The 23,124-nt window shown below is 42.9% G+C and overlaps 1 protein-coding gene across 1 annotated transcript in view; it reads right to left on the bottom strand.

The window, feature by feature from the left end:
* Window positions 1-23,124, bottom strand: part of LOC134353176 (tripeptidyl-peptidase 2-like) — a 201,819-nt gene that overhangs the window by 12,179 nt on the left and 166,516 nt on the right. Inside the window, exons 24-27 of the mRNA XM_063061169.1 lie at window positions 21,305-21,453; window positions 17,695-17,782; window positions 15,198-15,328; window positions 4,063-4,273 (exon numbers count right to left, since the gene is read on the bottom strand). Coding sequence (XP_062917239.1) covers window positions 4,063-4,273; window positions 15,198-15,328; window positions 17,695-17,782; window positions 21,305-21,453 — 579 coding nt within the window. The remainder of the gene's footprint in view (window positions 1-4,062; window positions 4,274-15,197; window positions 15,329-17,694; window positions 17,783-21,304; window positions 21,454-23,124) is intronic.

The raw sequence follows: 23,124 nt of genomic DNA on the forward strand, positions 1-23,124 counted from the left end.
AAAAAGTTACACAGTTGTGCTGGCAGTCTGGGTGAAGTGTGTGCACTGCCTAAACACCAGCAGAGACCAGCCGAGATCAAAGGCTGGTTTCTGTGCTGTAGACAGATTTTAAACATCAGTTTTATTTGTCACATATACATTGAAACATACAGTGAAGTGCAGTATTGTATACCATTCCATCAAGTGTCTTCCATTTAGATTTAGAGATACAGCACATTTCTGGCCCAACGAGCTCATGCTGCCCACTTTCACTCACACGATCAATTAATCTTCTTGTCTATATGTCTTCGTAATGTGAGCGGAAGCTGAAGCACCCAGTCATGGAGGGAATGTACAAACTCCTTACAGACAACTGCAGGAATTATTAGAGCACTACACTAACCGTGACTGTGCCATCCTCTCAGAGAACTTCATAAACAAGTGGTTGTATTTAGAAGCATCATAATATATGCATAGATAGAGCAAGCAGTCAGGAAGACAGCTGATGGCCGTTACTGTCAGTCAGGAAGTCCTCTGACAATTTGTATATTGCTGTGTGAGACTACACCTCAAAGATTAAGAGTGCAAACTAAATTTATTGTCAAAGTATGTATTTGTCACAATAGACTACCTTGAGATTTAATTGAGATACCTTGAGACCATGTTTGATAAAAGAATATTTTTAAAATGTTAAACAAGTAAATGCTGGCAGTGGAGAATGTACAAACTCCTTACTGACAGTGGCGGATTTGAACCCGGGTTGCTTGCTTGGTAATAAGAGTTACGCCAACCATTACACTAGCATGCCACCTAACTCAGTGGTCTGATCAATCATTAGCTATACTGATCTTACACAATTCCACATATGCAGCCTTCAGGGCAGAGAGAGTAACTGTATGTCAGGAAGGTATGTAAGCGTTTAAGGATCAGCAGCAGCATCAATTGGAAATGAAATGCAGTGAGGACTGATTCTCCTGTGTCGTTGTCTGCCTCTGATGTATGGGAAGGGTGCTGCTCAACTGCGTGCAATGTTGCATAAATATAAAATGCTCCTGGCCTCCAAAGAGGTATAAGTTGCTAGGGTAACCCAGCACGTACACAAAAATAATCAGCATAGTTGCTACAGTAACCCAGAATATGCTGTAGATCATGAAACAGCTCAACAGCCTGTCGACAACATTAAAGTACCAATGTTCCATCAATGCCCGTCACTGAACGTGAACAGATTATAGGATAGTGAATTCTGAAAATCCATTCAAAAGACTGCGGAACGTTTTGGGATGGCATTGTGTCCGACAGAGACCAGAGTTAGAATATAAAACATAGAATAGGCCATTCAGCCCACAATGTGCCGAACTAATTGGTAACACCGTTGGACAATGAGGTTGGGTATGGATCAGCCCAAATCTAGAAGACTGGCAGCCATACAGCAAGTGGTGTGCTCCCATCAGGGAGGAGGCTACGAAGCATTCACACTAGGAACACCCACGCTATTCAGGGAGTCTGTCTCACCCCCATCAGCAAGGAGACTATGTAGCATCCATGCCTGGACCACCAGACTCAAAACAGTTACTTTCCCCAAGCAGTAAGGCTGATCAACACCTCCATCCACTAACCCACCCTCCACACCCCCAGCACCACTACTTTATCATTTCCTGTCAGTCACCTTATGTACAGACATCCTGTGTCCAACACCACTTTATGGACATACAATTTGAGCATATATGCTATCTGATGCATTTGTATTTTTTGTTTTTATTATTATTATTGTGCTTCAAAGGTACATTTAATGTCAGAGAAATGTATTTAATATACAGCCTGAAATTCTTTTCCTTTGCAACCATCCATGAAAACAGAGGGGTGCCCCAAAGAATGAATGACAGCTAAATGTTAGAACCCCAAAGCCCCCCCACAGCTCCCCCCTCCCACGTGTAAGCAGCAGCAAAGCATCAATAAAGACAGACTTGCAGTACCATAAAGACTACTCGTTCACCAGGTAATTCGACATACCACAGGCTCTCTCTCGCCCTAATAAGGGAAAAAGAGGTGTGTCCGTTTCACAGCGAGAGGGGAGACATAACAAACAACTTTATCTTATTGTTTTTTTGTGTATTGCATTAGATCAAGAGTAACAATTATTTTGATTGCCTTTACACTTGTGTACTGGAAATGACATTAAACAATCTTGAATGTTGAGATGTGAGCATGTTCTCCCTGTGACTGCACTTCCTTTTCTTCTCATTCCCTTGTACATTACAAACACATGCAGGTTGGTAGTTCGTAGTGTGAATGGCCTTATTCTACTCCTATGTCTTATGGTCTTGGCTAGCCACTGGAGTGTATCTGAGTGGTAGAGGGAATTGAGAGGAGTGGGGAAGGATGGGTTATATAAAAATTAATGGGGAATAGGATTGCTCTGTGAGCCAGTTTAGACTGGATATTGAAATGGTTTCCTCAATAACATGAGTTGAGTTTACTGTCATCTGCATGTCCACGTGTGCACAGGTGCAATGAGAACCTGACCTGCAGCAGCATCACAGGCACAGAGCATCAGGTAAGCAGCATCCAGAAGTGAAAAATATAGATTAAACAATTAAAAAAAGACACATTAGTGCAAAATAATCAAAGTGGTCATAATGTTATTAAACTGCAGTGATTAGGGTTGCGCTGGTTGGTTCAAGAACTAAATGGTTGAAGGAAGTAGTTGTTCTTGAACACGACTTCAGGCTGTTGTACGTCCTGCTGAATGAAAGATGGCCTGATGGTGGGAACCTACAACACCTCCAGTAGATATTATGAACGGTAGCGAGGGATGTGCCTATCACATACTGGGCAAAGTCCACAACCCTCTGCAGTTTCTTATGCTCCTGCACATTCAAATTACTGTACGAGGTCATGATGCAAACAGACAGATACTTTCAGCAATACATTTGTAGAAGTTTGTTAAAAGTGTTCAGTGACAAGCTGAACTTCTTTAACCTCCAAAGAAAGTAAAGACACATGTGATTATATTTATGTGCTGAGCCCAAAACAACAGACATGTTAACATCCAGGAATATTCTATGCTTTAAGGGAATATGGAACTTTCTGTGTTTTAAGGAAATATTGTAATTGTACCAGGTTTATGGGCAGTTTTGGATCTCGACAACAAGGCAAGAATGCCATAAGACCATGAGACATAGGAACAGAATTAGGCCTTTGACCTATCGAGTCTGTTCCACTATTCCATCTTCATCGTTATGTGCCATGTCATATGACGTAGGCACTCATGGTCTCTGTGACCATGATTGCTCTTGGCAAATTTTTCTACAGGAGTGGTTTGCCATTGTTTTCTTCTGGGCAGTGTCTTTACAAGATGGGTCAGCTCAACCATTATTAATACTCTTCAGAGATCTTCTACCTGGCGTCATTGGTTGCATAACCAGGACGTGATATTTACCAGCTGCTCATTTGACCATTCACCACTTGCTTTCTTGGCTTCACATGACCTTGACTGGGGGGCGAAGCAGGTACCACACCTTGCCCAAGGGTGAGCTGCAGGCTACAGGAGGGAAATCATGGCTGATTTATTATCCCTCTCAATTCCACTCTTCTGCCTTCTCCCTCTAACCTTTGAAGCCCCTACTAATCAGAAACCTATTAACCTTCACTTTAAATATACTTGGTCACCACGGCTGTCAGTGACAACGAATCCCATATATTCATCACCATCTGGTTAAAGAAATTCCTTCTAATCTCTGTTCTAAATGGATATCCCTCTATCTGAGGTTGTGCCCTCTCGTCCTGGACTCCCCTACTATAGGAAACATCCTTTCCACATCCACTTTATCTAGGCCTTTGAATATTTGATAAGCTTCAATATTATTCCCCCTCATTCTTCTAGACTTTTTCATTCCTGGGATTATTCATAAATGCACTTGTAACTGGTTGAGAATGTTGTCCAGACTGACTCCAGTAACACGGAGTGATTCAATGAGAACAATACTATTGGATGGGGCTATTGCTAGTACGGTTTAGAAACATGCAAAGGTAATACTTTGAAACACATGGCTCGACAAGACAGAAGTCAAGTCTATTATTTACCTTACTGTCAGTGAGATCGATCCACTTTTGGACATCGTGGAACGTTTCCGTCAGACTCCTGGATACGTCATCTGCCTCATCCTCATTCTGACCGACCGATCTGATTGAAGCCACTTCACTTTGTGACTGGGATTGAAGACATGTATCAGCCAGGGCACACCCTTTCACACAGAGAGCTTCGATCAGTGCTGACTTCTGTTTCTCCATCTCACTGAAAAGAGAATGATTCAGTCTAAGCTCCAGAGCTGTTTGTTAACGAGGTAGAGGGTTGAAGAACATATCAACCACTAACCAGCAGAAATAATCCTTTCATTGCAACACATTTATATCTCTTGCTTTGTAAGCTTATCTCAAACTACATCTGCTCACCACCAAACTCTGAAGTGGCTTGAGTACAAATACAGTCACACTCAAATAGTTATGTGTACATTGTGTTTTATAGGATTGCTTTTATATTTATTGTGCTATTTATGCTTAGTTTGTTTTTTTATGCTGCATCGGGTCCAGAGCAACAATCATTTTGTTCTCCTTTACTCGTGTACCGAAGAATGACAATTAACTTCTTAAATCTCTACGTGTGATTGCTGAACTATCAGCAAATTCAACTGATGAAGGACTCGACCCAAAATGTAGACTGTTCATTTCCCTTTACAGATGCTGCCTGACCCACTGAGTTCCTTCAGCAGTTTGTTTTTTTTTGCTAATTGCATTTACTATTGGGTAACTGAGGGAAAAGGCAATAAGCTTGAGGTAGTAATATACCAATTCACCAGAATTTAAAAGCAAGAAGAGTTTAAACAGAGACGGTTATTTCTTCAGCAGTTTGATTGGGGCACGACTGCGCAAGTGCGTGGTCGTCAGCCAGTGAGAATAGCAAGAAGAGTTTAAAAGGAGACAGCTGTATAGATTGGGCATGAGAGTAGAGGAAGACAGAGTAGGAAGACTTTGGCTCAACGGGGCTTCGGTGATAACAGGTCGAGGCGATGTAGGTTGCCTGAATAGAATACAGACAGGAAGTATGTGTATGAGGCCGGCTTTCTGTGCTCGGTGTCAGATGTGGGAAGTCCGGGAGACTCCCAGCCTCACAGAAGGCCACATATGCGCCAGGTGTGTCGAGCTGCAGCTCCTTAGGGACCGTGTTAGGGAACTGGAGCTGCAGCTTGATGACCCTTGTCTGGTCAGGGAGAGTGAGGAGGTGATAGAGAGGAGCTATAGGCAGGTGGTCACACCGGGGCCTGGGGAGACAGGTAAATGGGTAACAGTCAGGAGAGGGAAGGGCAGGAGTCAGAGGCTACAGAGTACCCCTGTGGCTGTACCCCTTGACAATAAGTATTCCTGCTTGAGTGCTGTTGGGGGGGGGAACGACCTACCTGGGGGAAGGAACCAAGTCAGGCCCTGTGGCTCAGAAGGGTAGGGAAAGGAAGAGGATGGCAGCAGTGATAGGGGACGCTATATTTAGGGGGTCAGACAGGATATTCTGTGGATGCAGGAAAGAAGCACGGAAGGTAGTTTGCCTCCCAGGTGCCAGGGTCCAGGATGTTTCTGATCGCTTCCAAGATATCCTGAAGTAGGAAGGAGAACAGCCAGAGGTTGTGGTACATACTGGTACCAATGACATAGGCAGGAAAAAGGAGGAGGTCCTGAAAACAGATTTCAGGGAGTTCAGAAGGAAGTTGAGAAGCAGGGCAACAAAGGTAGTCATCTTGGGATTACTGCCTGTACCACGTGACAGTGTGTATAGGAATAGAGTGAGATGGCTCATGATAAAATAGCAGAGCAGACTCGATGGGCCAAATGGCCTACTTCTGCTCCTTTGTCTTATGGTCTAAATGCGTGGCTGTGGGATTGGAGCAGGGGGCAGGAGTGACCTGTATAAAAAGGACGGGTTGCACTTGAATCCCAGGGGAACCAATATCCTGGCGGGGAGGTTTGCTAAGGCTAAACGAAAGAGTTTAAACAAGAATTGCTGGAGAGTGGGAACCGAACTGAAGAGACGGAGGAAGAGGCAGTTGGCTCACAAATAGAGAAAGCCTGGAGACAGTGCAAGAGTGAGGATAGGCAGGTGATAGAGAAGGGATGCGCTCTGACCGATGGTTTGAGCTGTGTCTATTTTAATGTAAAGAGTATTATGAACAAAGCGTGGATCAGTACTTGGAGCTATGATGTTGTGGACATTACAGAGATGTGGATGGCTCAGGGGCAGGAATGGTTACTTTGTGTGCCAGGCTATAGATGTTTCAGAAAGGACAGACAGGAAGGCAAAAGAGGTGGGGGCACTGCTGATCAGAGATAGCGTCACGGCTGCAGAAAAGGAGGAAGTCATGGAGGGATTGTCTACTGAGTCTCTGTGGGTGGAAGTTAGGAACAGGAAGGGGTCAATAACTCTGCTGGGTGTTTTTTATAGACCACCCAATAGTAACAGGGACATCGAGGAGCAGATAGGGAGACAGATTCTGGAAAGGTGTCATAATAACAGGGTTGTCGTGGTGGGAGATGTTAATTTCCCAAATATCGATTGTCATGTCCCTACAGCGAGGGGTTTAGATGGCGTGGAGTTTGTTAGGTGTGTTCAAGATGATTTCTTAACACAATATGTAGATAAGCCTACAAGAAGAGAGGCTGTACTTGATTTGGTATTGGGAAATGAACCTGGTCAGGTGTCAGATCTCTCAGTGGGAGAGCATTTTGGAGAGAGTGATCACAATTCTATCTCCTTTACCATGGCATTGGACAGGGATAGGACAGACAAGTTAGGAAAGCGTTTAATTGGAGTAAGGGTAAATATAAGGCTATCAGGCAGGAACTTGGAAGCATAAATTGGAAACAGATGTTCTCAGGGAAATGTACGGAAGAAATGTGGCAAATGTTCAGGGGATATTTGCATGGATTTCTGCATAAGTACGTTCTAATGAGACAGGGGAAGGATGGCAGGGTACAGGAACCATGGTGCACAAAGTCTGTTGGAAATCTAGTCAAGAAGAAAAAAAAGAGCCTATGAAAAGTTCAAAAAACTAGGTAATAATAGAGAGCTAGAAGATTATAAGGCTAGCAGGAAGGAGCTCAAGAAAGAAATTAGGAGAGCCAAAAGGGGCCACAAGAGGATAAGATGTGAGAGAAAAGGACCAATCAAGTGTGACAGTGGAAAAGTGTGTATGGAACCGGAGGAGATAGCAGAGGTACTTAATGAGTACTTTCCTTCAGTATTCACTAAGGAAGAGGATCTTGGCGATTGTAGGGATGACTTACAGCAGACTGAAAAGCTAGAGCATGTAGATATTAAGAAAGAGGATGTGCAGGAGCTTTTGGAAAGCAACAAGTTGGATAAGTCACCGGGACCGGATGAGATGTACTGCAGGCTACTGTGGGAGGTGAGGGAGGAGATTGCTGAGCCTCTGGCAATGATCCTTGCATCATCATTGGGGACAGGAGAAGTTTCGGAGGATTGGAGGGTTACGGATGTTGTTCCATTACACAAGAAAAGGAGTAGAGATAGCCCAGGAAATTATAGACCAGTGAGTCTTACTTCAGTAGTTGGTAAGTTGATGGAGAAGATCCTGAGAGGCAGGATTTATGAACATTTGGAGAGGCATAATATGATTAGGAATAGTCAGCATGGCTTTGTCAAAGTCGGGCCATGCCTTACGAGCCTGATTCAATTTTTTGAGGATGTGACTAAACACATTGACGATGGTAGAGCAGTAGATGTAGTGTATCTGGATTTTAGCAAGGCATTTGACAAGGTACCTATGCAAGGCTTATTGAGAAAGCAAGGAGGCATGGGATCTAAGGGGAAACTGCTTTGTGGATCCAGAAGTGGCTTGCCCACAGAAGGCAAAGTGTGGTTGTGGACGGGTCATATTCTGCATGGAGGTCGATGACCAGTGGTGTGCCTCAGGGATCTGTTCTGGGACTCCTACACTTCATGAATTTTATAAATGACCTGGATGAAGAAGTGGAGGGATGGGTTAGTAAATTTGCTGATGACACAAAGGTTGGAGGTGTTGTGGATAGTGTGGAGAGCTGTCAGAGGTTACAGTGGGACATTGATAGGATGCAAAAATGGGCTGAGAAGTGGCAGATGGAGTTCAACCCAGATAAGTGTGAGGTGATTCATTTTATAACGATATATAACCATATAACAATTACAGCACGGAAACAGGCCATCTTGGCCCTTCTAGTCCATGCCGAACTCTAACCCTATCCTATTCCCACCTATCTGCACTCATTCCTTTCCTGTCCATATATCTACCCAATTTAACTTTAAACTTTAAATTTTGGTAGGTCAATTTTAATTCAGAATATATAGTATTAATGGAAAGACTCTTGGCAGTGTGGAGGATCAGAGGGATCTTTGGGTCCGAGCCCATAGGACACTCAAGGCTGCTGTGCAGGTTGACTCTGTGGTTAAGAAAGCATACGGTGCATTGGCCTTCATCAATCGTGGGATTGAGTTTTGGAGGGACCCTGCTCAGACCCCACTTGGAGTACTGTGCTCAGTTCTGGTCGTCTCACTATAGGAAGGATATGAAACCATAGAAAGGGTGCAGATGAGACTTACAAGGATGTTGTCTGGATTGGGGAGCATGCCTTTTGAGAATAAGTTGAGTGAACTCGGCCTTTTTTCTTTGGAGCGACGGAGGATGATAGGTAACCTGGTAGAGGTATATAAGATGATGAGAGGCATTGATCGTGTGGATTGTCAGAAGCCTTTTCCCAGGGATGAAATGGCTAGCACAAGAGAGCACAGTTTTAAGGTGCTTGGAAGTAGGTACAAAGGAAATGTCAGGGGTAAGTTTTTTTACGCAGAGTGGTGAGTACGTGGAATGGGCTGCAGGCAACAGTGGTGGAGGCGGATACAATAGAGTCTTTTAAGACACTCCTGGACAGGTATACAAAGCTCAGAAAAATAGAGGGCTATGGGTAACTCTAGGAAATTTCTAAGGTAAGGACATGTTCGGCACAGCTTTGTGGGCTGAAGGGCCTGTATTGTGCTGTAGGTTTTCTGTGTTTCTATGTCTCTAATCACATTGAGCATTGAACAACAGGAGGACATTTAGAATGTTCAGGATGATGTAAACAGCAGTCTTAATTTCGATGTGGAAGCTTTAGAGAGAGTGCAAAATAGCCTTTCCAGAATGTTGCCCGAATTAAACAGCGGGTCTTATGAAGAACGGTTGTGCGAGTTAGGGTTTTTCTCTTTGGAGTGAGGGAAGATTAAAGATGATAAGAGGCATAGATAGAGTGGACAGTCAGAAACATTTTCCCAGGGCGGAAATGGATAATACAAGAAGCATAATTTTAAGATGATTGGAGGTAAGTATTACGGGGATGTCAGAGGCAAGTTCTTTACACAGTAAGTGGTGAGTGCATGGAATACGGCTAGGCATGGTAGTAGAGGCCATTAGGAGCATTTAAGAAACTGCTAGATACGCACATGATTGATAGAAAAATGCAGAGCTACAGTTGAAGTCAGAAGTTTACATACACCTTAGCCAAATATATTTAAACTCAGTTTTTCACAATTCCTAACATTTACTCCTAGAAAACATTCCCTGTCTTAGGTCAGTTAGGATCACTATTTTAAGAATGTGAAATGTCAGAATAATAGTAGACAGAATGATTTATTTCAGCTTGTATTTCTTTCATCACTTTCCCAGTGGGTCAGAAGTTTACATACACTTTGTTAGTACTTGGTAGCATTGCCTTTAAATTGTTTAACTTGGGTCAAACGTTTTGGGTGGCCTTCCACAAGCTTCTGACAGTAAGCTGCTGGAATTATGTTCCATTCCTCCAGACAGAACTGGTGTAACTGAGTCAGGTTTGTAGGTTTCCTTGCTCGCACAGCTTTTTTAGTTCTGCCCACAAATTTTCTATTGGATTGAGGTCAGAAAATGATGTCAAGTCTGGTTCATCGTTGGGAGCAATTTCCAGATGCCTGAAAAATTCAGTCAGGCTCGTAAGGCATGACCTGCCTATGAGAAAGCCATGCTGACTATTCCTGATCGTATTATGCTTCTCCAAATGTTCATAAATCCTGCCTCTCAGGATCTTTTCCATCAACTTACCAACCATAGAAACTACAGCACAGAAACAGGCCCTTTGGCCCTTCTTGGCTGTGCCGAACCATTTTCTGCCTAGTCCCACTGACCTGCACACGGACCATATCCCTCCATACACCTCCCATCCATGTATCTGTCCAACTTATTCTTAAATGTTAAAAAAGAACCCGAATTTACCACCTCTTCTGGCAGCTCATTCCATACCCCCACCACTCTCTGTGTGAAGAAGCCCCACCTAATGTTCCCTTTAAACTCCACCCCCCCCCGACCCTTAACCCATGTCCTCTGGTTTTTTTCTCCCCTTGCCTCAGTGGAAAAAGCCTGCTTGCATTCACTCTATCTATACCCATCATAATTTTATATACCTCTATCAAATCTCCCCTCATTCTTCTACGCTCCAGGGAATAAAGTCCTAACCTATTCAACCTTCCTCTGTAACTGAGTTCCTCAAGTCCCGGCAACATCCTTGTAAACCTTCTCTGCACTCTTTCAACCTTATTTATATCCTTCCTGTAATTTGGTGACCAAAACTGAACACAATACTCCAGATTCGGCCTCACCAATGCCTTATACAACCTCATCATAACATTCCAGCTCTTACACTCAATACTTCGATTAATAAAGGCCAATGTACCAAAAGCTCTCTTTACGACCCTATCTACCTGTGACGACACTTTTAGGGAATTTTGTATCTGTATTCCCAGATCCCTCTGTTCCACTGCACTCCTCAGTGCCTTACCATTAACCCTGTATGTTCTACATTGGTTTGTCCTTCCAACATGCAATACCTCACACTTGTGCGTATTAAACTCCATCTGCCATTTTTCAGCCCATTTTTCCAGCTGGTCCAAGTCCCTCTGCAGGCTCTGAAAACCTTCCTCACTGTCTACTACACCTCCAATCTTTGTATCATCAGCAAACTTGCTGATCCAATTTACCACATTATCATCCAGATCATTGATATAGATGACAAATAACAATGGACCCAGCACTGATCCCTGTGGCACACCACTAGTCACAGGCCTCCACTGAGAGAAGCAATTCTCTACCACCACTCTCTGGCTTCTTCCATCGAGCCAATGTCTAATCCAATTTACCACCTCTCCATGTATACCTAGCGACTGAATTTTCCTAACTAACCTCCCATGCGGGACCTTGTCAAAGGTCTTACTGAAGTCCATGTAGACAATATCCACTGTCTTCCCTTCATCCACTTTCCTGGTAACCTCCTCGAAAAACTCCAACAGATTGGTCAAACATGACCTACCACGCACAAAGCCATGTTGACTCTTCCTAATAAGTCCCTGTCTATCCAAATGCTTGTAGATTCTGTCTCTTAGTACTCCCTCCAATAACTTACCTACTACTGACGTTAAACTCACCAGCCTATAATTTCCCGGATTACTTTTCCATCCTTTTTTAAACAACGGAACAACATGAGCCACTCTCCAATCCTCCGGCACTTCACCCGTAGACAGCTACATTTTAAATATTTCTGCCAGGGCCCCCGCAATTTCAACACTAGTCTCCTTCAAGGTCCGAGGGAACACTCTGTCAGGTCCCGGGGATTTATCCACTTTAATTTTCGTCAAGACAGCAAGCACCTCCTCCTTTTCAATCTGTACAGTTTCCATGGTTTCACTACTTGATTCCCTTAATTCCATAGATTTCATGCCAGCTTCCTTAGTAAATACAGACGCAAAAAACCTATTTAAGATCTCCCCCATTTCCTTCGGTTCCGCACAAAGCCGACCACTCTGATCTTCAAGAGGACCAATTTTATCCTTCACAATCCTTTTGCTCTTAATATACTTGTAAAAGCTCTTTGGATTATCCTTCACTTTGACTGCCAAGGCAACCTCATGTCTTCTTTTTGCCCTCTTGATTTCTTTCTTAAGTATTTTCTTGCACTTCTTATACTCCTCAAGCACCTGATTTACCCCCTGTTTCCTATACATTTCATACAACTCCCTCTTCTTCCTTATCAGAGTTACAATATCCCTTGAGAACCAAGGTTCCTTATTCCTATTCAATTTGCCTTTAATCCTGACAGGAACATACAAACTCTGCACTCTCAAAATTTCCCCTTTGAAGGCTTCCCACCTACCAATCACATCTTTGCCAGAGAACAACCTGTCCCAATCCACGCTTTTTAGATCCTCTCTCATTTCTTCAAATTTGGCCTTCTTCCAGTTCAGAACCTCAACCCTAGGACCAGATCTATCCTTGTCCATGATCAAATTGAAACTAGTGGTGTTATGATCACTGGAACGAAAATGCTCCCCTGCACAGACTTCTGTCACTTGCCCTAATTCGTTTCCTAACAGGAGATCCAATATTGCATCCCCTCTAGTTGGTCTCTCTATATATTGATTTAGAAAACTTTCCTGAACACATTTTACAAACTCTAAACCATCTAGACCCCTAACAGTATGGGAGTCCCAATCAATGTATGGAAAATTAAAATCCCCTACCACCACAACTTTATGTTTCCTGCAGTTGCCTGCTATCTCTCTGCAGATTTGCTCTTCCAAGTCTCGTTGACTATTGGGTGGTCTGTAATACAATCCCACTAATGTGGCCATACCTTTCCTGTTTCTCAGCTCCACCCATAAGGACTCAGTAGACAAGCCCTCTAATCTGTCCTGCCTGAGCACTGCTGTAATATTTTCCCTAACCAGCAATGCTACTCCTCCACCTTTCATTCCTCTACCTCGATCACATCTGAAACATCGGAACCCTGGAATATTAAGCTGCCAGTCCTGTCCCTCCTGTAGCCAAGTTTCACTAATTGCTACAACATCATAATTCCACGTGTCAATCCACGCCCTCAACCCATCCGCCTTCCCCGCAATACTCCTAGCATTGAAATATATACACCTCAGAAGATTTTCAAGTACCACTCAAGGAAGACTCACTGGTCTATAATTTCCTGGGCTATCTCTACTGCCTTTCTTGAATAAGGGAACAACACCTGCAACCACCCCCCCACCCCCCAATCCTCCGGCACCTCTCCTGCCCCCATTGATGATGCAAAGATCATCGCCAGAGGCTCAGCAATCTCCTCCCTCGCCTCCCAGAGTAGCCTGGGGCGCATCTTGTCCGGTCCCGGAGACTTATCCAACGTGATGCTTTCAAAAAGCTCCAGCACATCCTCTTTCTTAATATCTAGATGCTCAAGCTTTTCAATCTGCTGTAAGTCATCTCTACAATTTCCAAGATCCTTTTCCGTAGTGAATACTGAAGCAAAGTATTCATTAAGTATCTCAGCTATCTCCTCCGTTTCGATACACACTTTTCCACTGTCACACTTGATTGGTCCTGTTCTCTCATGTCTTATCCTTTTGCTCTTCACATACTTGTAGAATACCTTGGGGGTTTCCTTAATCTTGCTCACCAAGGCCTTCTCATGGCCCCTTATAGCTCTCCTAATTTCATTCTTAAGCTCCTTCCTGCTAGCCTTATAAGCTTCTTGGGAAATTCAAAGGTCTGAAGGTGGATAAGTCACCTGGGCCAGATGGTATACACCCCAGGGTTCTGAAAGAGGTGGCTGAAGAGATTATGGAAGCATTAGTAATGATCTTTGAAGAATCACTAGATTCTGGAATGGTTCCGGAAGACTCGAGAATTGCAAATGTCAATCCACTCTTCAAGAACGGAGAGGCAGAAGAAAGGAAACTATAACACCAGCTAGTTTGACTTCAGTGTTTGGGAAGATGGTGGATTCGATTATTAGAATGAAGTCTCAGGGTACTTGGAGGCACATGATAAAATAGGCTGCAGTCAGTATGGTTTCCTTAAGGGAAAATCTTGCTTTACAAATCTGTTGGAGTTCTGTAGGAAGAAAGTCATGCACTTCGGTAGAAAAAAATGAAAGGGTTGTCTATTTTCTAAACGGAGAGAAAATACAAAAAACTGAGGTGCAAATGGACTTGTGCAGAATTCACTAAATGTTAATTTGCAGGTTGACTTTATGGTGAGGAAGGTATATGCAATGTTAGCATTCATTTCAAGAGGACCAGAATATAAAAGCAAGGAGGCAGCCAACTACAGCATGCAGTCAGGTCAGCACTGGCTGTAGTCTATCATCACTGCAGGACTTGTATGTGTCCAGGACAAAGCAGGCAGAAAAAAAATCATTTCAGACACTATCCGCCCACATATTGCCTTTTCTAAAAGATCCCTTCTGAAAAGCACTATAGGGCTATTAAAACAAAAACTTCATGCCACCTTAAACCTCTTTTCCCTAAGGCAGTTAGTCTAATCAACCATTCTAGTTAGCTACTCGCGCCCCTCCATCCCATATCTATTACCTCAATCATTGCATTGCACAGTAAACCGTTTAAACCACTTTTTTAATACTGTTTACATCGTAAGTACATGCTGATATTTATGCATTTGTGCACACTTTATTCTAACCGTACTATTAACCTCTCTGTATATAATTCTTTATAATTGTTGAATGTTGTTTTTTTTGTTGTGCTTGTTGCGCCAACATACCACAGCGAATTCCTCAGACATGTAAATGTATATCCTCCATGAGGACCATACCCTTATTGAAGGGTTTGGAGGCTTCTGTGCCTCAATGAATCAGAGAGCTATGTTGGCTGGAGTCAGGGCCTTGTGCTTTGACTCTTGGTAGGTCACTCATGCCATAAGGGTCAAAGGGTAGAGGCCAGACTAAGAGTGGTCCACCAGTCCTCCAGGTTTGGAGGTTCAGCTCCGGGTTAATGCCTGACTGATAAAACAAAACTGTAATGGAAACAGAAATGAAGAATCCTTCTACATCTGTGTGTGACAGTATTCCTGAGTCTCCACCCAAGGCTTGTACGACTGACAGTAGTGAAAACCAAAGGAAACTACTGGTATGATGAAGGAAGGACTGAACACTGCCAAAACTAAGACAAAATTAGGTTTGATGGCCCAGGACAGACAGAGATGGAGGACCTTCATTGCTGCCCTAAACAGCAGCAGTGTAACAGGCAGTAAGGTATATGGAAGATAAAGTTAATCCATGATCCTAATCTCCCCAGCCTTTTCATGGGCTATTGTTTGCACACACATTTAGGCACATACCTTTTGATTGCTGCAGCATCTGGTCTTGGGTCAGTCTTCATGACCAAGTTAGTCACCAAGGCTTTTTGGTCAATGTGTGAGATAACCACATCAGCAGCTTGAATGATTTCATCTAGCCTCTTCAGCCGTTCCTAGGAATGGAAAGCAACCTGTCAACTGAGTGCCCACTGAGGCAGCCTTGAGAAGAGGCAAAAGGAAGCTTTTGGGTGAGAATAGTTCAGTGGGGCAGTGGAGAGAATTAGTACAAGGGATCAGGTTGGAGCAATATTCTAGAAAGGAATGTCAATTATTCCTCTGCCTCAACAAATGCTGCCGACTTGCTAATTTCCTCTGCGGTATCTGTCAATAGAGATAATGGAAATGCAACAGTGCAGTATGAGAATTCAAATTCACCTAAAAAAAGCACAACAGAATTAACAGTACAAATGAAAATCAATTCTTTTACTTAAGAAAATCAGGATAACATGCCTACACAACCTAGTCGCTTTGACATCTGCCATCATGAAGTGTTTCTGGAGGTTGGTCATGCCTTGCATCAACTCCAGCCTTAAACAACTTCAATTGCCTACTGCTGAAACAAGTAAAGATGCCCTAGTTAGACTAGTGTTTATTGACTACAGCTTCAACTTATTACTGTAATTCCAAGCAAACTCTTACAAAAACTCCAGACCCTACGAGTCAACACCTCCTTCTGCAATGGGATCCTTATCTTCCTGACAAACAGACCCCATCCACCCTCTCTTCTCCCACTTCTCATTGGGCAGAAGGTAGAAAAGCCTACAAGTACATACCACCAGGCTCAAGGATGGCTTCTACCCCACTGTTATAAGAGTATTGAATAGTTCCCTGGTACAGTCAGATAAACTCTGGACCTTATAATCATTATGATTGTACTGTTTACCTGCATTGCACTTTGTGTTACATTTTACTCTGCATTTTATTACTTTACCTTGTACTGTATGTACTGTACATTATGCAAGACAAGTTTTTCACTGTACCTCAGTACATGTGACAATAATAAGCCAATTTACTGCTAAGGCCAGCATTTGCACCTTATTCTACAATGCTCTTTTAAAGATACATCAGTAGCAGGATTACAGGATTCTACCCCACAAACCATGAAGGGGCTGTCAAGTTAGAACGTTGGCGTGATGGGGTTCCTAAGTGACCTTGTGCTCCTAGATGTTGGAGGCTGAAGATTTCGAAGGCATGTCAATTGTTAAATCAGCTGAATTATAAACTGAATTATAACTGCATCAAGTGAATAAGAGTAGATCAAGAACACAAAGTAATTAAGAACATTTTTGGCACTGTTACAGCAGGTATAGGCAGCGAAGTCTTGATGCAGTCCTTGAGGACTGCATAACTCGGGAAAGCTGAATTTGCCTTAGTACTGCACTACTATTACAATGCTAACTGCAATGCTACTTAGGGGTGCCAAGGTAGCGTTGCGGTTAGCATGACGATATTACAGCTCAGGGTGTCAAGAGTTCAGTGTTCACTTCCTGCGCCATCTGTAAGGAGTTTGTACGTTCTCCCTGTGAACTGTGTGGGTTTCCTCCCAGGGCTTCAGATTCCTCGCTTAGTCTAAAGATGTACAAATTGGTCATTGTAAAATTGTCATGTGATTGGACTAGGGTTAAATCAGTTGGTTGCTTGGCTGTGTGGCTTGTTGGCTAGAAAGGCCTGTTCCACGCTGCGTCTCTAAATAAAAAAAGATAAGATTCCCTAAATTAAATGCTGGGATGGGCAGATTGTTCATTAAGGTGAGAGTGGGTAGAATAGACCTAAATTTTCTGGAGTCAGGAAGAATATGAATGATCTTATTATAGTCATAGTCATACTGATCCCGGGGGAAATTGGTTTTCGTTACAGTTGCACCATAAATAATAAATAGTAATAGAACCATAAATAGTTAAATAGTAAAATGTAAATTATGCCAGTGAATTATGAAATAAGTCCAGGACCAGCCTATTGGCTCAGGGTGTCTGACCCTCCAAGGGAGGAGTTGTAAAGTTTGATGGCCACAGGCAGGAATGACTTCCTATGACGCTCTGTGTTGCATCTCGGTGGAATGAGTCTCTGGCTGAATGTACTTCTGTGCCCACCCAGTACATTATGTAGTGGATGGGAGACATTGACCAAGATGGCATGCAACTTAGACAGCATCCTCTTTTCAGACACCACTATGAGAGAGTCCAGTTCCACCCCCACAATAAACGTAGAACATCGACATTACAGCACAGTAAAGGCTCTTCAGCCCTTGATGTTGTGTTGAACTTTTAACCTACTCTAAGATCAATCTAATACTTCACTCCACATAGCCCTGCATTTTTCTATCATTCATGTGCCCAAGAGTCTCTTAAATGCCCCTAATGCATCTCCATCTACCACCACCTCAGGCCATGCATCTAGCACTCTGTGTAAAAATATCCTACCTCTGACATACATACCTCCCCCCCCCCCCCCGAAAGTAAGTAGGCAAGAGACAACGTACCTTTCCAGAATCAAGGCTGGTGAGGTAAGCAATATGTACAGGTAAGTTTTCAGGGTACATTGATGTCAGTTCCTCATGTTGTTCCAGTCTGTGAGAGAAGATAAAGTTCAGAGATAATCTGGGTCTGTCACTGTTTTGGAGAGACAGGTTCCCCACACAGAACTGGCAAGTTGCTGAAAGCTTTGGATCTCCAGCAGCTGAAATTACAGAATGGGTGCATAGAACAGTACAGCATAGGAACCAGCCCTTTGGTCCACAATGTTGTGCCAAATCAATTAAATTAATAGCAACTAAACTAATCCCTTCTGCTTACACAATGTCCATATCATCCCATTTCCCTCACATTCATGTGCCTATCTGAACGTCTCCAAAAAAATCCCTCATGTATCTACCTCTACCACCACCCCAGGCAGCACATTCCAGGCACCCAGCATTGTCAAGTAAAAAACCTGCAAGTAAAAAACCTGCCCCTCACTTCTCCTTTGAAATTACCCCCCCTCACCTTAAATTCATTTCCTCTGGTATTAGACATTTCAACCCTAGGAAAAAGATATTGCCTGTCTATTCTGTCTATGCCTCTCATAATCTTATAAATTTCTATCAACTCTTCCCCTCAGCCTCCACTGCTCCAGAGAAAACAACCCAAGTTTGTCCAACCTCTCGTTATAGCTCATGCCCTCTAATCCAGGCAACTTTCTCATAAACCTCTTCTGCACCCTCTCCAAAGCCTTGCCATCTTTCCTCTAACCAGAGGAGTAACCAGAACAGTATGCAATACTCCAGATTAGGCTAACTAGAGTTTTATAAAGCTGCAACATAACTTCCTGACTTTTGAACTCAATGCCTCGCCTAGTAAAGGCAAGCATGCCATATGCCTTTGTAACCATGCTATCAAACTGTGTAGCTACTTTCAGGGAGATACGAACTTGGATCCTTCCGCTCATCCCTCTACTGTCTCTTTACATTTAACCTACCAAGGTGCAACATTTAACATTTGGCTGGGTTAAACTCTATTTGCCATTTTTCTGCCCATATCTGCAACTGATCTATATCTTGCTGTATTCTTTGCCAGTCTTCTATGCTATCTACAATACCACCAATCTTCATATCATCTGCAAACTTACTCAACCATACAACCACCCTTTCAGGGTAAAAGGCTGCACCTTATAAGGGTACAGTTTCAGGTTGAATGGACAGGAAGGTTATTCAATTTGAACTACTTTTCAAGGGTTCAGAGATCAAATATCAATCGAAAAGAAATAAAGATGAAAGCAAACTTTTAAGTATAACAAGAGCAGAACATAAATTTCCATGAACTGGCTTTAGAACTTTAAGAGATACAGCATGGTAACAGGCTCTTCTGGCATAATGAACCCTCTCTGCCCATGTACCCACTAACTTGCAGGTGTTTGGAATGTGGGAGCACACTGGTGTACCCCGAGGAAACCTATGCTGTGACTGAGAAAACGTACAAACTCCTTACATATAGTTACAGAACTGAACCCAGCTTACTGGGTTTGTAAGGGTGTTATACTAAGTGCTATGCTACTATTCCGACCCAAACTCATCTCACCTCTCACATTACCCTATTTTTCACGATTACCTCATCAATCTCAGTGTCAAATGAAATGGAACGATGAAGAGCCACAGCTCCCTAGGCTAGAGAATTCCAAGAAGCACAATGTGCTGAGGTAAATACTGTCTTATCCCAATCCTGGATCACAGGATCGTTATCCCAAAACTATGCTCTTCAATTCTAGACTTTGCAGCAGCAGAATCAGTATTTCAGTTTCTAGTTTTTTTTAAATAATATTTTATACTCAAGTGGTGGGGTTGAGATATGTCTCTACCAAAGGAGGCGTAAGGTGCTCCTTCCCTCCACTGGCCTACAAGTCATCCTTGGGCAAGGTGTAGCACCTGCTTAACCCCCCCGATCAGGGTCACATGAACTCATGGAAGCAGGTGGTGGATGGTTGTATGAACAGCTTGTGCATATTACAAGACCACTGATGTCAGGCAATCTCTGAAGAGTATTGATAATGGCTGGCATCACCCATCTTGTAAAGACCCTGTTCAGAAGACAATGGCTAACCACTTCTTAGAAAAATTTGTCAAGAATAATCATAGTAATGGGACCATGAATGACTACCTCATACGACATGGCACATAATGAAGATGATGATACTTTAAACTGGCAGGTGGAGCTCAATCCGAAAAAGTGTGAAGTGATTCACTTTGCAGGTCAAACTTAAAGGTAGAGTACAGAGTTAATGGCAGGACTCTTAGAGTGAAGGTACAGAAGGATCTTTGGGTCCACGTCCATAGATCCCCTCAGGCTGGCGTGCAAGTTGATAGGGTGGTTAAGAACATGTATGAAGTGTTGGATTTCGTTAATCAGGGAATTGAGTTGTAGTTACATAGAACTCGGTTACACCACATTTGGACTATTGTGTCCAGTTCTGGACGCCTCATTATAGGAAGGATGTGGAAACTTTGAGACTTATTTTTACTGTGCCCATGGTCTGTTCTTCATCAAATTACATAGAACATAGAATAGTACAGCACAGTACAGGCCCTTCGGCCCACAATGTTGTGCCGACCCTCAAACCCTGCCTCCCATATAAGCCCCCACCTTAGATTCCTCCATATACCTGTCTAGTAGTCTCTTAAACTTAAGGTATTGCTTTGCACTGTTGTAACTATATGTTATAATTATGTGGTTTTTGTCAGTTTTTTTTTTAAGTCTTGGTTTGTCTTGTGTTTCTGTGATATCATTCTGGAGGAACAAATTGCATCATTTCTTAATGCATGCATTACTAAATGACAATAAAAGAGGACTGCGTGTCCTCATAATCTAATCTAATAAGATTCTAAAGCGTTAGAGTGAGTGCAGAGTAGATTTACCTGGATTAGAGAACACGTTATGTGTACTCTACCCTCAAGAGGACATGTCGAGCGAGTTACGACCATTCTCTTTGGAATGAAGGAGGATGAGAAATCGCTTGATACAATAAGAGGCATAGATAAAGTGAACAGCCAGCGCTTTTTACCTGGGAAGAAATGGCTAAGATGAGAGTCAACAAATTTAAAGTGACTGGAGGACAGTATCGGAAAAGGGTGTGTAAAAGGTAGTTTTTTTTAATATATAGAGAGTCGTGGGTGCATGGAATGTGCATCAGGGGTGGTTGAGTTAGTGTAAGGAGTTTGTACGTTCTCCCTGTGACCACATGGATTTCCTCTGGGTGCTCTGGTTTCCTCCCACTTTCCAGTTAGTTGGTTAATTGGTCATCTGGGGGTAATTAGGCAGTGTGGGCTCATTGGGCTGGAAAGGCCAGTTACTGTGCCGTATCAATAAATAAAAATAAATAAAACTAACCCCGCAACAATTGACAGACTATGCCTTCTTGTCACTAACATGATCACAGAAGAATACAGCCCCACATCATGCCCCTGTCTTGAGTACACTGAAACCTCTAGCATGGATTCATCCTGAAGAAAGATCATTGCAGGGACCATCAGCTTCCACCTTCACAATGAGCTGCACATCCTGTTTAGCTGACCCTTAGCTCTTAATAGATTGGTTTTGATGGGCTGAATTTGCGTTACATACTTGGGCAGCCATTGGATCCTGAGGTCTCTTAAAGCCTCCTCATACAGTTCCTTTGGGTCTTTTTCTTTTTCTTTGGATGGCTTATCTTTGCTGCCATTCTTCATCTTGTTTGGAGGGGGTATCAGGTGGTAGAACACGGTGTGCACGTCCTGAAAATAATTACACTATTAGTATGCATGGTAATGCTCACTTGGCAACAAGCTCACCACCGAATCAGAGTTACACGTGCAAGCTCCAGCCCAGAGACTGATCACAACTCCAAATGACATTTCAGTGACAGCAGCACAAGGCAAGAATCTGAATTTGTGTAACTTCATTTGCCACCTCACCTTCTGATTTCACTGGAAGGTTCTCGGCAGTGAAAGGTTTACTCAAAGTTCATACAACACCAAACATTACAGCACAGTACAGGCCCTTCGGCTCACAATGTTGTGCTGACCTTTTAACCTACTCTAAGATCAATCTAACACTTGCCTCCTACACATCCCTCCATTTTTCTATCATCCATGTACCTAAGAGTCTTTTAAGTGCCCATATGTATCTGCCTCTACCACCAACCCAGGCAAGCGTATTCCATGTATCCACCACTCTCTCAGTAAAGAATTTACCTCTGACATCCCCCCTATAACTTTCCTACAATTACCTTAAAATTATGACCCCTCGTATTAGCATTTCTGCCCTGGGGAAAAGTCTCTGGCTTCCAACTAAATCTACGCCTCTTATCACTTTGTATACCTCTAATCAAATCAACTTGATCAATTATCTGTTTCATTAGTTTTTTTCCCTGTGGGAGGAGGCATTTGGGGGTCGATCTATGTTTTTTGTTTCTTTTTTGTGCAGGAGGAGGGATTTGGGGGTTGATGCGCCTGTTCCATTTTGCTTGGTTTTTGTGTGGGAGGAGGGATTTTGGGGGGGGGGTCAATGTGCCTGTTCTGTTTATGTTTGTTATCTTTTGTGCGGAAGGAGTTTGGGGTTGATGATTGTCCTCCCATTCTTTACTTTCTTGTTTCCATGGCTACCCGGAGAATTGAAGAATTTTAGCTGTTAACTTTGATAATAAATGAACCTTTGAATTATCGATCTATCAATTCATTTGATATCCAGCTATTTTAGGGACACTGAGTTTAGGGGTAAGGATAATGGCTGTCTAATACTATCTTACAGCTCATCCGAGATCTTCAAAATTGTGAATGAAGTCTCAAGGAAAATATAAAGGACGGTGGGATCCATTGGCACGTCAAATTTCTACATTCAATATAACAACAGATTATCTATCAGTCTTTGTCATTTGTAGTTTTTTCCTGAATTCTAATATCATACCAAGTGGTCTGATAAATATCTGCTTGACAGCATATAAGGCTATAAGACATAGGAGCTGAAATAGGCAGATGGGACTAGCTCAGCAAGTCAGCATTGATGACCTGGGCTAAAGGGCCTCTGTATGCTATATGATTCTATGACTTGATATATTGTACCGAGTCAAAAGGGCAACAGCGATGCACGGTGTTGGGATTTGCTGCCAGATGCAAAAAAACTCAGTATAATATTCTTTCGACTGAACAAGCTGAAGAAAGATGAAGAGCTTGACCAGAGTTGCCAGGTGCAGAGAGCACGGCTGATTAATTCAGTCTGTGAACAGAACCATGAAATCTACTTCCTATCAGAATGACCACCCGCAGTTACGAAACCTCGAACCAGCCAGACTGAATCATCGACACAAGGAGTAAAATTTCAACTTAACATCTGTGCTTTGCAAAAACAATTGTGCAGTTCAGCTGTAAGAATTGTAGGACCTTTGTTCAGCTTGTAGCACCTTTCTA

The sequence above is a fragment of the Mobula hypostoma genome, chromosome 10 (genome assembly GCF_963921235.1).
Source record: "Mobula hypostoma chromosome 10, sMobHyp1.1, whole genome shotgun sequence".
Classification (NCBI taxonomy): Eukaryota; Metazoa; Chordata; class Chondrichthyes; order Myliobatiformes; family Myliobatidae; genus Mobula; species Mobula hypostoma.